At 41.0% G+C, this 17,414-nt stretch overlaps 1 protein-coding gene across 5 annotated transcripts in view; it reads left to right on the forward strand.

Annotated features, from left to right (window-relative positions):
- Window positions 1-17,414, forward strand: part of PRKAG2 (protein kinase AMP-activated non-catalytic subunit gamma 2) — a 235,475-nt gene that overhangs the window by 147,830 nt on the left and 70,231 nt on the right. For all 5 annotated transcript variants that reach the window (XM_054057436.1, XM_054057438.1, XM_054057437.1 and 2 more), the window contains one exon: window positions 11,521-11,735. In XM_054057436.1, the coding sequence (XP_053913411.1) occupies window positions 11,521-11,735 (215 nt within the window). The remainder of the gene's footprint in view (window positions 1-11,520; window positions 11,736-17,414) is intronic.

Below are 17,414 nucleotides of genomic sequence, written 5' to 3' on the forward strand. Positions count from 1 at the left end.
GACCAGCATCAAAAACTTTGCAGACATACCTGTCAGTATACCTTGGGTGGCCTCTTTGGGTACCTCCTGGCTCCTTCCTGAAGTTTTCATGTACAGATGTGATAAGGCTCTTCAGCCTTATTTCATTGCTGGGTATTATGACAGTACTTACTTTATTGGTAAGAGTGTTGTGCATCACAGCAAAAGGAGAGGGCTCTATTTCATTTTAAGCTTGCCCAGCTTTTGTGCTGGAGAAGAAACTAATATGATAACTGATTCCTCATACCTGGGAAGCATAGACTTGCTAATGGTATGTAAGTACATCCCAATTCAGGTCATTTTTTAAGTCTTTTGATATAGTTGTGGTATTGGTCCATGGCTGTGCAGCTGCCTTCTCCTCTGCCTTCTCCTCTTTTTAATCCCTTGTGTCCTCAACCAGATCCTAGATGGACAAGTGTGTTCACAGCAATTGTTAGAATAACTTGGGCTGTAGTATTCTGTACTCTTCAAGAGGTATAAACTGTCAATGCCATGTACAAAGTGATTCTGCTTTCTTCCTGGCCCCTTCCCTGCTGCACTCATACATGTGCTGGGATGAGTGTTCATACCGCATCGGGAAACCAGTTCAGATTAGAGCTAACCAGAAGGGCTGAGATCTGAGGTTAATTGTAGTCTACATCATAGAATCCTAGAATGATTTGAGTCAGAAGGGACATTAAAGATCAGCCAGTTCCAACCCCCCTGCCATGGGCAGGGACACCTTCCACTGGATCAGGTTGCTCAAAGCCTCATCCAACCTGGTCATGAACACTTCCAGGGATGGGACATCCATGACTTCTCTGGGCAACCTGTGCCAGTGTCTCACCACAGGAAAAAAATTTCTTCCTACTATGTCATCTAAATCTCCCCTTTCAGCTTAAAACCATTACCCCTCATCCTATCCCTGCACTCCACTCCCTGATCAAGAAACCCTCCCCAGCTTTCCTGTAGTCCCCTTTAGGTACTAGAAGGCTGCTATAAAGGCTCCCCAGAGCCTTTTCTTCTCCAGGCTGAACAACATGACCTCCCTCAGCCCATCCTTGTAGAGGAGGTGCTCCAGCCCTCTGATCATTTTTGTGGCCCCACTTTGGGCTTGCTCTAACAGATTCATGTCCTTCCTGTGCTGAGAATTCCGGAACTGGACACAGTACTCCAGGTGAAGTCTCACGAGAGCAACGTAGAGATCACTTTGAGATCTATTTGTGAAAGACAGAAGATTCTGTGGATCATTTCATGGGAAGGAGAGGGTTAGTCTCTAAGCAGACTGGTAGCTAGAGAAAGTAGCCATTTACTGCACTAATGTTCAGCTAAAAGCATGATCCAGTATCAGCAAAGGAAATAGAAATTATACTATCAAGTGGGATAAGGAGCAGGACCAGACCCATAGCAATTTATTTTCAATCAAACAAGAGCCATGAAGTCATTAGTTATTTCTTCGGAAGGCTTTGGTAGGTGCGTGAGAGAGTACTGTGCTGTCTCTGCTGTGCCATATGTGCACAAAAAGATTAATTCCCAGGTTAGCAAGACAGGAATTATGATGAGACAGAAGTCTGAGTCAGACACAGTGGGGAGAGGCAAATGCCACAGGCTGAAGCAGTGCTTGGACTCCTGCTGAATTTTGAAAAGAGCTAGAATGAGGGAGATTTTTTTGTTCTTTTAATAAGAGAAGAACAGAGGGTTGAAAACCATGAATTTCAGAAGCAAAGACATGGCAAATTACAGCTTCATTCTCTAGCTACAGCTTTCCTGAGGATTTGGAGTACTTTGCAAATATTTAATTACTCTCACCTCAGCGCCCTTGTAAGCATCGCAGAAAATAAACAAAAGTAAACTGTGCTATGAGACTTATAATCCAGCTGTAACTCTAGTGCCTTTACTAGCATCTCTAGGGCTATTTTCTTTATTGCAAGAGTAGGAAACTGAGGATAATATAGACTGATAAATTAAATAGAGAACCAGTCCCAGAACCTGCGTCCTGAAGTCTCTGCTTCAACAGCCTTATAATCTGCTGTTCTGAAGCTCAGAAAGTGGCACAGTCTGTCTAAATGCTTGCCTTCTTGCTGCATGGTCGTGGCTGTGTACAGCGTTACAGTAGGCATTCCCCTGGCACCAGCCCTGCAGCTTTTATGCGTACACTGTAAATGGATATCCTAGTGGTCTTTATGAGCATTAATATTCTGTCTCTTGGTTACACAGAGAGTAGATGTACTATGCAGATGAAATCACCCACAGTGATTTCAGTGGGGTTCTGCAGGCTCAGATTTAGACTGTTCTTTTCATTAACTTGGACCTCTAATGATGTTTGTAAAATGCTTAGGGTTTTTTTCTGTTTGCATGGCTTTAGCACGTCACAGAAATAAGGTGCATGGTTAAGGCACTGATTTAGAGCAAGCAAACTAAGTAAGTATTTGCCTCTGTTCCCTTATTTTTAAATTGACATGGGATGAGCATATCATAAATCATAGGAGAAGCAACAACTTAATCTCCTCTGCAACCCCTGCCAAGCAGCTTCTTTTGAGAATCTGACATTTAAGTGCAGTGATTAAATATGAAATCTGTAAGTGCGAAATAAAGCATCAGAGCAAGCAAGTAAGTAATTCCAAACTTGTCTTTATATGTTGTGCATACAACATTCCCCCTCCTGCCATTCCCCCCTTCATTTTCTTCCTCTCTTACTTTGCCTGTCAAAATATAAACCCCTCAGGTCAGGCTCTGTGTTATCCTTTATGTTTGTGAAGCACATTGCGCACAGTGGGTGCTACCAGAAGCAAAACAGGAACAATGATGATGGTAATGGTGGTTTGGAAGCTTTGCTGTGCAGAAACAGGGTGAGGGTGCTGGGGCAGAAAGCAGTTGGAGCTGCCTCTAGCAGGGGACAGGGCGGTGGAGGAGCAGACAGTACTGGCCACTGAAGTCTCACCAAAGACAAGCAGCTTGCAGCTTTCTGTAAAGGCAGAGGAGCATTTAGCTCAGCTTGGCTCAAACCAGAAAAGACCGCCTAGACAGGACAACGAGGTTAATGTGGAAAGAGCTGTTAAATGTTAGCTTTAGCAGCCAGACGTCTTTGCTAAAACAGAAAACAAAAGTTATTTTATTAAAGCCTCTGAACACCAAGTACTCTGTGAAAGTTTAAATGCCAGGTGGTGTATTAAGTAAATAAAGCAGTCCTGCTGTAGGCATTGTTTCTCACAGCAGCCGGCTGTAACCAGCAAGTAGTACAAGTGACCATGTGAATCTCTGCCATGTGATGTAGTGCTATGCCTGGCTAACGTGCTGATACGGGGCTGGCAAGTCAGAGGAGACTTCTTGTTCAGCAGTTATCAGAATGTTGATAAGGGATGACTGTTGCACGTGGCTTATTTGCATGGATTGGCTCATTGGTCATCTGGTTTGGATCAAAAAAAAGAAACTGGAGGGTTGCACAAGTGTCATGTGCCTTTCCAACGCAGTTTGAATGAAGAGGAGTGATTGATTTTCATTTTAGTGACTTTTTAGATTGGTATCATTGTACTGCACAGTTAGCTTTCGTTATAACCCAGCAGTTACCCCTAGGCAGTGGTTGCAGAATGTCATATCCCTTTAGTATCCCATACCCATATACAAGGGTCTGGAGCCCAAGTCTTATGAGGAGCAGCTGAGGGAACTGGGATTGTTTAGTCTGGACAAAAGGAGGTTGAGGGGAAACCTTGTTGCGCTCTACAACTACCTGAGAGGAGGTTGTAGTAAGGTGTCTCTCTTGAACTCCTCTTGATCTGCTGTCATTGGCAGGATTGGGAAGTGAGCCAGGTGATTCAGAAAGTGAAAGATTTACAAGCTTCCTGGACCCCATGCCCTGTGGGTAATGGATGCACAGGAGGATAAAGCATTCTTTGTGCACATGTGCTTCTTGTAGAGATGCATACCCAAGCGTCCTCCTCCTCGTGCTTCTCCAGGTTGTTTCCCCATCGTGCTGTTACCTGCTGAGGATCACTGTTAATGCTTTACTCCTCTCACTGGCGCTTGTGCTGGCAAGGTGCGCGTTGCCTGTGTTTCTGACAGAGCCTGCTGGCCACAGCCATATGGTGTCTGGTAAAGTCTCAGCGCTGAGTCTCTCAGTATAAGTACCGTGCTGCGCTAATTGCTCATGCCTGGCTCAGGCACATATTCAGTGGCTACCTCAGCCATTACCAGGACCTCTTCATTTATCACCTGTCATGATACAGCATGGGAATGTGCATTTGGCTGTCTCAAAAAAACCCAACCCCCCAAAAAGCCATTCTTTACCATCAAGCTTGTGGCTGATCTGTTTCTTTGCTATGAATTATTTGCCTATGGTATTCTCTCCAGTATTTGCAAGACAAAAGAGAAGGAGTGGCAGAAAATTGCAAGTTAGAAGCCCAGCTGGAACCTTCCTGCCACTGAGAACTAGGAAAATCACATTAGGATGATGCTCTGTGCCTGGATTTATGGTCCCTGCTTGCTGTGTTTGGATCCTATGTATCTCTCTGGATCCTATAACTGTATAATACTACTTCCTGCAGTTTGCCTATTGCCCTGAGTCCAAGTTCGGAGCCCTTGACAGCCACCCCTCTTGTGACAACCAAGCCCCTGATCAACTCATGTACCCTGATAGAAATTTGTCTGCTGAATAAATAAAAGATGCAGGTCTGTGGAAAACGGGCAACACAAACCCAAAAGCAATGAAACTCATCCAGTTGTAGACAATAACTACAGAGAACTAAGTGAAAAATGCAAGCCCGGAGTGGATGTTTCAGTCTAGAAAAGAGGAGCTTGGGGAAGAGGGTAGAAACCAGCTGCAAGGGTGCTTAGGCAGTGGTGCCAGGGGAGCCCTGCAGGGCATCTATGGGACTGATCCAGCCTGATAATGCAGCAGTGCCAGTTGCTTTCGTGACGTATCCAGAACCTTGCAGTGCACTCTGAAAAGGCAAGACAACGCAAAGCCGATTCCTCCCAAGGTCTGCAAAGCCCCCTTTATCTGAGACTAGAAGTTCAGCCTGCTTGCAGTTCCCAGACGGCAGGGATTGGAAAAGCTGCATTAAGGAAATAATAGAATCATAGAATTCAGTTTGGGTTGGAAGGGACCTTAAAGTTCATCCAGTTCCAACCCCCCTGTCATGGGCAGGGACATCCCACTAGATCAGGCTTGATCAACTGAAAGAGTATTTCAGTTATGGTCTGTAAGCCATGCTGACATAACATCTCAAGTCTTTCCAGATTTGTCCAGTACTTTTAACAAATGTGAGATAACCAATGTAAGGTTCTGGATCAGGTGGGAGACCCTCTGCCTGACCAGCAGCGCAGGAGAAATCCACAGGAAGCCCTGTAAAGGACAGTGTTGAGGCAGTGTTTCTCCTGATCAGCCTTTACTGATAAAGGGACCTCAAGATCTTCAGAAACAAGAATAATTCTCAAAATTAACTAAATTAACTCCTCAGCTCCTAGTTTTCTTAGTTTTATGAGGGAAAGGTATTACACTGCAAATTCCATAGATACCAGTATTGTTTAGGCACGGGCAGAGGAGAACAGGATGAATCCTAGAAATTGATTTGTTGTCTGTTGTTTCACAAAGTGAAATAGCTTCCAAAGCAAGAATTGGTGCTTTCAGGTTCAGGTATTTCTGTGGCTGAGACCACTGAAGGAGTGGTTTCCTTTACTATATTTGAACTAATATAAAGATATCTGATTTTTACTGCAAAAACATACATTTCCCTCTGAAGCTTTTCAGACAGCATGCTATATTTCAGTGACTTAAAGAATGTATTTTACTCTGCCTTTGATTAATAAAAGAAATCTGAGAGATGTTTTTGGAAACCAGTAAGCTTCCTATTGAATGGTGTACCAGCTACATGAAAAGCCATGGAGCTGCTTCAATAAGACTGGAACAAATGTGCTTACTGATGCAGCTAGGATAGATGCTGCTTAGCCGGAACTAGGGAGCTTAGACAAAGGATTGGAAGGCCTGGCTGTTGTATGAGTGATGCACTGTGGATCACAAGTATAATCTGTATGGTCCAACAGTAGAAGCAGTAGTTCTTGCAGGGTGAGAGGCATCCTGAACAGGTGCATAAGTGAAAGTGCTGGGTACAGCAGGAAATTTCCTGGGCAGTATCTATCATATTTTTTGGTACAGTAGTGCTTAAGGTTACTATTCAGGTTTAATTTTATATCTTTTTTTTTTTAACTAACAGGTACTTTACAACACTCAGTGTCAATATCACTAGTATTATTTGAATAGAAATAGCCAGCAGCCATTTACCTGCTTATGGGTCCCTGGTTTTACTGCAATTAAGTGGCATTAAACTTCATTTCACATAATTTGCATCAATTTGCTTTTGTGTCAAAATTAACATAGTATTGTGTCTGAAGAGTGAATCAGCTTAATGAACAGCAGGCTCAACTCAGATTCACTTGTGCTGCTAACTACTTAATATTCAGCAGCCACAGCCTGCCGCCTTCTCTGTTTCACTGGCAGCTGAGGAATGGAAATGAAAGGACAGCGTTGTCCTGGGAAGGAATCAGACAAAGTGTCATATGGAGCCACTGCAAATAGAAATTCCTTTTGTTGTTTTCCAGGGAAGTTTCAGTCTAAATGGTAAATGGATATATCCCTATATATAAACTTGGAAATCTATTTCAGCAACAGCTTTATATGCTAGCAATGACATTATCTTGATCAGGTACAGCATGAGAGAATACTGAAGTGTGATTCTTAGGAAGAGGTAAAACCACAAAAGTGATTTATATTTCACGGCCAGTAATGCTCACCGGTTTTAGCAACTTCATCTGAAATGCATAAGTACAAAAGTAAAGTCTGAGAGCACGCTGTATCCTTTAGGACTTCATCAGGAGAGGGACCAAACTGTATTTTGAAGCACTTGAAGCCAATCTTTTGTACAGGAGCATTAGCACATCCCTGATATCCCCAGCAGCATCGTTTGTGGTCAGGTGGCTCCAAAGTTTCATGGGGGCAAGGACCATTTTTCTTCTTGGAAAAGGGAGGCTTTGGCAGGAATCACTGGGCTGTGAGCATCCTTCCTCCCAGAAACCACCAGATGCATCCTGACAGGTCAGGCATGAAATGTAGGTGATAGAACTAATTGTGGGTGTCACCCGGGGAATGCAGGAAATTTAGGAGGGCAGCCATCCTTCTTCCCTTGGGAGTACGCTAATGACAGCATAGAGTTTTATCCTTTCGTATTATGCATCAGCAGAGGGCTGGTTTGGATCAGAATGCCCAAGTAGGTGGAGAACGCCATGCAAAATAAGGGCTTTATTTAAAAGAAATAGTTGCAAATGCCTAGAGAAACAGGGGAACAACATGAGTTTTCTATGTCTGTGACTAACTAAATACAGTTAGCATTGATTAATAAAACTTATATTAATAAAATAATAAAGTATTGATTAATAATAAATATCTTGGGCCAAAATTGTGGGCTCTGCTTTTACAGCAGTACTTTCTCAGGGCTCTTACATCCAACCTGTGATGGGCAGCTAGATCCCAGCTGAGGCTGCTCAAATGCAGGCACAGAATTGACTGATGGGCCACCACTGTGTATCTTCAGAGACAGCACCATCACAGGGAAAGAGCAACTGGAGATGGCCACGTTTTGCACGTAATTAAGACAGTGCCATTTAGTTCTGGTGGGATCTCACATACATATTCTGAGTAAAGACACTATAATATGAAGGTTACTTCTTTTACATTAATGCAATTTTGCACCATGTATTCATATATTCTTGTGAGTATTCTTACCAGATGTGTATTCAATTACACAAATGTTAAAGCCTACAATTCATCGATATGGACACCACAAAGTTATCCTCTTTTTTCACTTTTGTTTTGCCACCAGAGCAGAAATGTCAGCATGAATCAGAGCAAAGCAAAAGTCTTGGGCTGTTTTAAAACTGAACAGGGATGATCAATAGAAAACATAGGATAAAACCTTATGTTTACCAGTGACTCGGTGACTGATCTCCTAGGTCTTTTAGTCTTTTATTTTTTTTTATCTAAAATTCTTGTTTTCTATTATGAGAATAGGAAGAAATTGGGTTCTTAATATCATATTTCATTACGCATTTCATTGTCTGATGAAAGAAACATTGGCATAAGAGATAATTACTTGCCACAGCAGTTCATCTCATTGCCAGAACCAGCAGACTTTGCAGTCAGTCTCAGATTGTTTCTTCTCCAAAATCCTACATGTATGCTGATTTTTTTCAGCTTCATTATAGAAGACTCTAGAATTGTTGCCTAGTTTTCACTGCTTAATTGTTTTATTCATACTTTCTCCAAAATGAACTGTTTTCAGCCACAGGATATAGCTGGATCTTGTCTCTTTAATGGACTTCTTTTGTAGCAGAACAGGGCAGCTACTGCACATATGTATAACTATATATTTACACCAATGTTGCCTGTTTAGATCACAGTCCAATAGGTTTAAAGTTAATACAAAGTTTTGTTACTGCTGAACTGATTTTGGTCTAGGAACACATTACAGATTTTCATTCTTTTATGTGGCAGGCTTTTATAAAATCCCCTGTAGGTCTTGGGATTTTGACCTGTATCACAGCAGCCAAAAGTCTTTTTTTTAATAATCATAAAAATACTTAACATTTCCTGTGGGATTATTCCTTCGATCTCAGTATTGTACAAATGTAAATAACATAGATACCACAATCATGCTATGAGGTAGGCTTTTAAACACCAAACATTGAAAAGCAATTATGTAATTTAATCAAATTCACTGGAAAATAATGATAATTTTCCCTCCACCTCTGTGCGGAAACCAAGTCACAGAAATACTGAATCTCAAATGCATTGGAGTGTGCCTCTTGTTGAGTACTCTAGGCTTTAAGTGCTTACTTGAAACAGACAGTTCTAAGGCTCAAGGACCTCCCAGTAAGGTTGGTGGAGTCACACCACCATGCTTGTCATCCATAAAAACTCAGGACAGGTGTCCAAGGCTGGTATCCAAAAGACTTACCACCAGTAAACGTTCTTGTAAAGGAAACCACACTGTCTACTCTGGCTATACTGTTACACATCTATAATGAGATGGCAATAATTTTCATAGGATGTAAAAGAAGTTGCTTCCTTGGTCTCCTTTGATCCACACCTTCCTGTGTCCTACAGACACCCTCTACACTTGGTCAACCAGCCTTGTTGGGAGGGTGAATATGTGGTTTCCTTGTGTCTGGTAATAGCTCTTTTGGCAGAGCTTGTTCATGCTGGAAATGGTTTTTGCAGACTTGCTGAATACATTAGCACACAATGAGCACATCCCAACAGCAAGACCTTAAGATCTAATGGTGTTTTTCTCCTTTTTAGTGGCTTTACATTTGCATCAATTACAGTGCATCAATTACAGTTACCATCCACCTCAAATCCCAGTCTGAGTGCTCAGGAAACATTTGTACATCCATAAAACCACAGAAGTAAAGAGCATCTTCCCCAGAACCATTTCTAAATTTGTCTGTAAGCGAAAACTAAATAGGCAAGTTAGATGTCCTTTTAATCCTTCAGGATGTGGAACACTCTCCAGGCCCACTGAAATCAGCAGAAGTTGAAGACATTTGAAACACTAGGGTTATTCTTCGTGCCTCACCCTGTGGCATGTCACATGAGCCAACATTTATATCTGCCTACAACACCCAATCTCCACCTGATCCATGGTTATTGCCGCTCGATTGGCAGAGCTGCAGGTCTCTCTGATAAAAAGAAATGAAAGTCCTCAAAAGGCAGCTGCAATTTCAGAAAAGGACTGAGTAGGGGGGTCCTTCTTTGATTCCAGCAATGTTAAAATTTTTCAGTGAGAGTTAGGATTTTCTTTGTAAGAAAGAAACACATTACACTGCACCACTAAAACCACTACAAATAAAGCATATTAGAACCTAATTATTTTGCAAGTTTCTTAATGAGTAATTCTATTCTCTTAAAGTTAAGTCATGTAAAAGCCATTGGAAAAGGCTGTTTTCAATGAAGAATGATAGCTAAAGAACAGTTACCTGAATACCTCACTAATTCCTTTAATCGTAAGAAATTGTAACTCTTCCCCAGAATGTCAGGAGTAATATTTTCTTCAGGTTATAGATCCCTCCCTGAGTTGTTGGATTTCTATTCTTGAGTCTCATCTTAGTCCTTACTGAGTTTTATTCCACTTTCCATCAATACGAAGTTTTCTTTGGAAATGCTGTCTGCCAAATAAAACAGGACACTGTGAGGTAATGAGTATAAAGTGGGTTGTATTGATGCACTTTACCTCGGGTTCCAAGGAAGGACCAGTGGAGGCTGCAGGTACAGCAAGAGGAAGCCTTTGAGTGGAAAAAATCTCAGATACAGAAATCTCTGGTGGAGCCTTGAGAGCTTGCACCAAGAAGATGAGATAGACTTATTATGAAGATGCATTATCACGTTCACAAACACTTGGGATTTTATGTTTATTAAATGGTGTCTTATCTACTCCCTCTCAATGGAATTGAACCCCCACAGGACTAGCTGATCATTGCACAAATCTCTGGAAGTACAAGAAGTGAACCAAATTCAGAGATCGTATAGTCCACTTAAAAATATGTAAGTCTGTCCAAACTCACAGGTTTTGTGTGTTTAAGTCTGCTCCGATTTATGCTGGCATAAGAGAGTCATCCTTTGTTTGCTGATGTACATATAGATATAACGAGAAACACAGATGTTGTAACTTGAATTTTCTAATTGGATGTGGATGTCTGCTGGTTCTTAAATGGATAGGATGTCTGCTGATTCTTAAATGGATAATAAATATAGCTTAAACTATCTGTTTGATCACAATTAAGAACTGCCCTAAGAACGTAACCCAAAATACAGATGGAGTACACATATTTGTTAAATAAAAACAGGATTGTCACATGATAAATGGTCTGCTGCTGCTACTGATTATCAGCAGAAGTTATGAATAAACTTTCTCCTCAAAGGCTGATGAAAACAATTCTACTTTCTATAAAGGCATTGCCAAGAGCCTTAGAGAAACCATACGTACGCTCATGGGAAATGTGCCCTGTTTCTTTTTGCCTCTCCTAATTTCACTTTAACTGCTGGCCAAGATACTGTTAAAATAATGAAAAATAAGAAAAAGCAACCATTTAAAGCTGTTGAGCCAGTTGCCATGAGATAGAGGCAATCCCGAGACTCACAGAAGTATTAAAATTATAAGAGTAAAGTAATACCAGTTAGAAATACCAGAGGATCATGTTAGAAACAAGCATCAACTGGAGGTTAACAGAACAGGAATCTCCAGCACTCTCGTCTTGCCACTATGCCTCCCTGTAAATGGATCAGGCAGTTCAACCAGTTGAATGATTAAAACAGTTTTAACGGCAAGGCAGAGCAATTCCCTTTTATAAATAAGGAAGTGAGATATGTTATTTTAGTCTGGGGAAACATAATGAAAAATACAGGTTCGCTGTAAAGCTGAGATTCCTGTCTGCTTTTCTTCTGAACTGATCCTTGGTAATTATTCTTATTTACAGCCTCTGGCCTCTCCTCTTCTCCATCTACCCCAACACAAGTGACCAAGCAGCCCACGTTTCCTCTTGAATCTTATAAGCATGAGCCTGAGAGACTAGAAACACGGATTCACTGTTCTTCACCTCCGGACACAGGGCAGAGATTTTCTTTGCCTCCATCTCAAAGTGCAGCCAAGCCTCCTATCATGACACCAGCTCCCTGTGCTACCTCAAAACCAGTAAGTAAAACAGGTCCAGTTTCCACTGGGAAATGTACAGCTCTGCGTAGAACTGGTTCTTGTATTGCAAATGATGGGCTGGAATGTGTGTCCATACTGTGGAACAGAATGAGAACAATTTCATGTGTCTTTTACTTCAAACTTGTCTCAGCTTCTCCCAGTATTCAGCTGACAAGGCACTGGGAATCCAAAGGTGGTAGCTCCCCTTCTGATTTACCCAAATAGCAACGAAAGTTTGCGCTATTCTCAAGGGAGTTTTACAATGGCTACAGATCCCAGCATACATTGCTGAGATGCCATAAAGTTTTATTTAAGATTGTCTTTTATCTTTCTTAAGAAGAGCTGGTGAGAGAGCTAGCAACCAAGGAGAGCATATCAAAAAGAAATTCACAGTATGAGCTGCAGGGGTTTTGAGTTCCTGCTGCCTCTGGAGTCTGAGATGACTGGGATAACCAGTAACTAATGGCACTAGTTGTTATCACACCTCCTGCCCCAGCTCAGAGAAGAAAGACAGAAGGGCAGCACTACCAGGGTGTTTATCCAGCCCCCCACGTAGCAGAGGTATCTTCATAAGAGTGGTTTCTTCAGCTCCTGGGACTGCATTAACTCAGCAGTTCCTGGGAATACATGAATTTCACTGCTGATACTCTCCACTGCAACATCCGCACTGCATGCCGTTGTGCCTCCTTCCCTCACCCTTGGCCAGCCTGAGGCTCAGAGGCATCTCTGCTCTTCTCTTTTTGTGCTCCTCTGCCTTTGTGCCCTGTCCTTCTTTTTTGTGTTAATTCCTTTGCATCAACTACATCTTTCTTTGCACCATTTCCCTGCCTCATGGAACAAGCAGACTGTGATCTGTCACCAGAGTTAACTACTTTCATCTGTCTTTCTCCAGCTTTCCTTCTTCTATTTTTACCGCAGAATGTAAAATCTTTGACATTTTCTGTATCTGGAAATCTAGAACTGTAAATGACATAAGGGTTCATGAGGTCTGTTTCCCTGTTGAGTGACTACAGTTGTAGTGAAGTTGTGTTTCATTCCAGTTCTTAGTAATTTATTTAAAAGCAAGAAATTTCCTCCCACTCGCCCATGGAAAAGCTGTTCCAGGGTCTGGATACACTAACCCAGCAATCCCCAAACCCTTCTGATTTTGTTAGGTACCTCCACAAGACTAGCAGATGTGGTCATGCTCAAAGTGTTTGTGTACCAGATAAGTGTTCACCTACTCGTTTCAAGTTGTTCACACATGTCCAGTAAAAGACATTTTCTGTTTTGGGGATCCCTTCTGTAATGCTCTGCCTCTGATTTTCAACCTAACTTTTTCATGGACAGGTTATGATCATTTGCTTTCATAATTAATAGCCATTTTAATTCATTGTTACATCCCGTTGTACCTGTAGCCAACCTCTCTTTTTCTAGATTAAGCAAGCCAAACTTCTCCTGCAAAATACAAACTTTCCTTTCTGCTGCTATGCAAAAGTAAATGATTAAAGAATTAAATTAAATAAATTCTACATTTATAGTTAGGGAGCCTCAGCAGTAACTTTTCTCCAGCCTTTTCATGTAAGCAGTGGTCTCGGGATACATAAATTATGAGACTCAACCGATTGTAGGACACATAAATATTTTTGGTCACTTTCGTCAGTCGGTGTTATTATCTGCATGTGAACGTATTTATCTGTGTTATGCAGCTACAGAGGAGTCTTTTGTACCTGTTAGAACAGAAGTGGGGAAACAACCTAAACTTAGCACATTCCACAGACTGAAAGACTGAAAAGTTTGTTTTGTTTTCAATTATTTGCTGATTTGGGCAACATGAAGTTGAGTTGAAAATGCCAGAAAAAAGAATTCTCAGCAAGTATTTATCAATTGTTGTGGTTGTATATATGTACAAGAGAGAATCTGGATAGAAACTCAGTATATTGGACTCAGTTATCTCCTATTCAGAAGATACAGAAGTCTGTATATATATAGAAATACAACGTATATATGATGTATAGCGCCTGATTATCTTTGTTCTGTACCCTTTGTACTCTTTTATATGTGAGAATAGTGAGTGTGCGGGCCTGCCAGTGAATCATTAGCTTTCTGTTTTACTTGGGAGAAAATGTCAGCAGCTACAACTCTGTGAGGAACAAAGCCCTGGATGTTTCAACAGAGACCAAAGAGACAGATTTACCATGTTCTTTTAATAGGAGAAACTCTTAAGAGGAAAGAAAGGCTAAATTTCTGCAGCAGGGCATGAATCTGAAGCTGATGGGCATTTGCTCAGGACTGTTGTGTCTTTTGATCCCTGTAAGTTATTTACTTAGCATTCCTTTACAAATATGACAGCAGTAGACCAGTCTTCTTGATTTGAGTACTGTATTTCCAACATTGCATTTGTCCTGAGCTGTGTGTTAATAAATGTATGCTTTCACAATGCACATGCCATAAACAAATCTGTAAAAGGCAAACTCAATTTCTTGTTTACTTAGATCACCATTTATTGGCATAACAATTCCAATTATCTTAAAAACACACTGTAAATTGTATGATGAATGGCTGCGTAGTGGCCAGTGCTCTTGGATGATCAGTTAAATGACAGGAAAGCTCATATGTTGACATCTGCAACGAGGAGCCAACTCTTATCTACAGGGCTCTGTCAACTTAAATCTCATTTAGTTATTACATTGTTTAACTAGTGATGATAATGTGTGAGATCCCAGAACTATTATAAATGATTCATGATTGTTATATATATTTCAGTTGGAAAGAGGAACCCTTGGACCCAGACCCGGAATTACTATTAAAAAAACTCACAGAGCAGCAGATAACTATAGGAAGGTGAAGTATTAGAACTTGGAACTACTCTTACCCATTTTTATAATTAACTGCATTTGAAGCTGGTTGTGCCCTTGTATTTTATCTGTCTGAGCCTGTGGCACAGGATGGTTAAATCTGTTTGGTAAAAAAAGAGGCATAGAGGAAAGAATAAAAATATTTATTTCCCGGCAGATGTACAAAACCTTTCATGTTTAATAGCACTTAGAACAGTGTGTATTTTCATGTGATTTCTAAGCCTTAGAATCTGGTGAGGGGAATAAAAAGTGGGAGACAGTTCCAGACAGCGAGAGATCCGCCTTCAGCAAGTATCATTTCCACACAGTATACAAACCTAAGCAATTAACCTCATGCTAAATGGATGTCTGTGATAATCACCAAAGTCTAGATTTATCCCACCTAACTTTAGAAACCTATCTGAGCTGCTTATGTTGGGAGTATAGTAGCTGTAGTCATCTCTATATCCCAGAGAGAGGCATTTGCAGGGGATGAATCAGCGTAGCCTTTTGCACTGATTATAAAGAAAGTGACCCCAGATATTGCATTTCTAACTGAAGCACTTCTGTGAGGTGCCCAAAGCTAGATGTGATGAGGCTGTGACACGCCATTGCAGCAGCTCTTACAGGCTTTCCTCCACATGTGTAAGTGTTCCTAGCAGTTGAGTTAGAAGGTTATAATGAGAAATTCAACTGATAAGAGATCAAAGCTCTATCAAAAGTTTACCGTGCACTGCATTGAATGGGGAAGGAGCAATCTGAATTTTCACAGTACAGTTCATGACTCTGTACTTTGGCCTTGTGTTGTTTGGACTGTGTAACCTTCAGGCAGTAAGTGGTAAATGATAACTCTTCTCTAATGTGACATTACTTACCACAAAAGGAATGTAGAGAGGTTGCAAAATCAATAATGAACATGTTTGCTCTGTTTCCCCTTTGCCCGTATTTTAACGTGGAATGTAGTATGTTGAGCTTAATATGGTTGTATCCTTTTTTTTTTCATCCTTTCTTCTTCCACTGATGCATAAGACAATGTAAAAATAGCAGTATTCCCTGCTTCCTACAAACACAAGCATTTTGTGGTACAGCATTTCCTGGCCTTTATGGGTTTCCCCTTTCCCAGCCTGAGAGAAGTCCAGGGCAGAGAAAGAAGATGCTAACTCCAAACTGAGGAGTTGCCTTTGAGTTCACTTTTGGTGAAAAACAGGGGCCTCCTCTGCTCAGAAGTGGTAAAGGCAGAACATGCTTACAAACAGCCCTTTCCATATGATTGTGTAGTTAACCACTGTGCTCCAAATAACTTCTGAGCCAAGTAATTTCCCAGAAAGTTCTTAAAAGGAAGGCATTTTAGCCAGAAGGTAGTTTGAGACCTGCTCTAAGCTTGTGTGAGACAGTCCTGTTAAAACTGCAGATACATCACACAGGAAAGGCTGATAAGAGTCCAGTTTGTATCCATTTTATACAGTCTTTTCTGCTCCAGCCTATGGAAAAGGAGAGATGTAATGCACAGCGAGGACTCCCTTCCAGTCCTAGACACAGAGAGGGAAATAAGGTTGTTTCTGCAGCTACCTGCTTGTTAAACAGTAGCACTTCCCTGCAAGGCTATTCATGCTGTTTCTTAGCCAACATGTAGTAAACTCAAAAACAGGGCTGTTAACTTGTTCAGCGTGAAAGGCTGTTACATCACACCCTGCTGCTGGCAAGGAGCCTGGGAACCAGGATATGTACAGCAGATCCTTCAGTTTGGCTCTCTCCAAAAAGCCATGCTGCCTATCAGAGCTCCATAATCTAGCTGACTAATTAAAGAGATTTAAATCTGATGAAGAGAACAGAAAAGTGTTCTTTCAGTCTGACGTTGTCTTTAAAATAAAAAGCCAGCAGAGGCTGGGAAGAAAGGAATCCAGTCTGAAAATGTACAAGAAGTCCCTAGTTCAGCATTCATGTGGCTTAAGGCAATCTATTAGAGTGCCAAGACATTACAGTGATTCAGCTTCGATTTACACCACAGAAAACTGATCACAGCAATTAGAGCCAGAAAGACTGTCATTTACTAGTGAAGAAAGCTCTTGCAGTGCTGTTGTGTCCAGGCTGGTCTTCAGTCTTAATGCTAGCACACTTTCTGGGAGATGATTCTCTTCTTTTTCAAATCCTATACACTGGTACAAGCCATCATTGTTTAAATATTTCTCCTGCTGGAACTGTTGCTGTCCATGTGACAGTGTGTTTAACTTAAAAACGGTATATATTTGTCCAACAGTTGGCATGTAACTACTTAGTTACAGTCTTAGTAAATTAATAGCTTTTTGATGAACTACATAACGATACCGTATTAATGTAAAAATGTCTTGAACCCACTTGAAGGAAAGACCATAGTGAGATTCAGTGGGACATAAAGGATAAATGGACCAGTAAACTCACTTGGAACTAAACATTACAAAAATAGAAAGCTTCAGCAATACCACGCTACTTCTTAATTACAGCTCTTGTTTTATTAATATTCTGTTCTCTCACTTCACCTTCTCCCAATTAGTCTTATCTTTTTTTATCACATTTAGTATTTTTCTCCCCTCTTAGTATTTAAAATATGCAACAAACCTCTTTCTAGCCACTTTCAATTAATTTGTCTTTATTTAAAGCTACTTATTTGGTTTAGAAGTAAAAACGTTCTGTTACAACCTCCTGGAACACTGGTTTTCTGATGTATTTGTATTCTGGTTGCAGTGTTCAGATTCATGGCAATCAATCTTAGGATGCAGAGAAATTGTACTGCATAAAGATAATTCTTTTCTGCCCTAAGGAAATGTGTGCCTGTGTCAGCTTGTGGCTTTTTTCTGCAGCCACAGAGATAATTTGATCAACTATC

Source organism: Cuculus canorus, chromosome 2 (genome assembly GCF_017976375.1).
Source record: "Cuculus canorus isolate bCucCan1 chromosome 2, bCucCan1.pri, whole genome shotgun sequence".
NCBI lineage: Eukaryota > Metazoa > Chordata > Aves > Cuculiformes > Cuculidae > Cuculus > Cuculus canorus.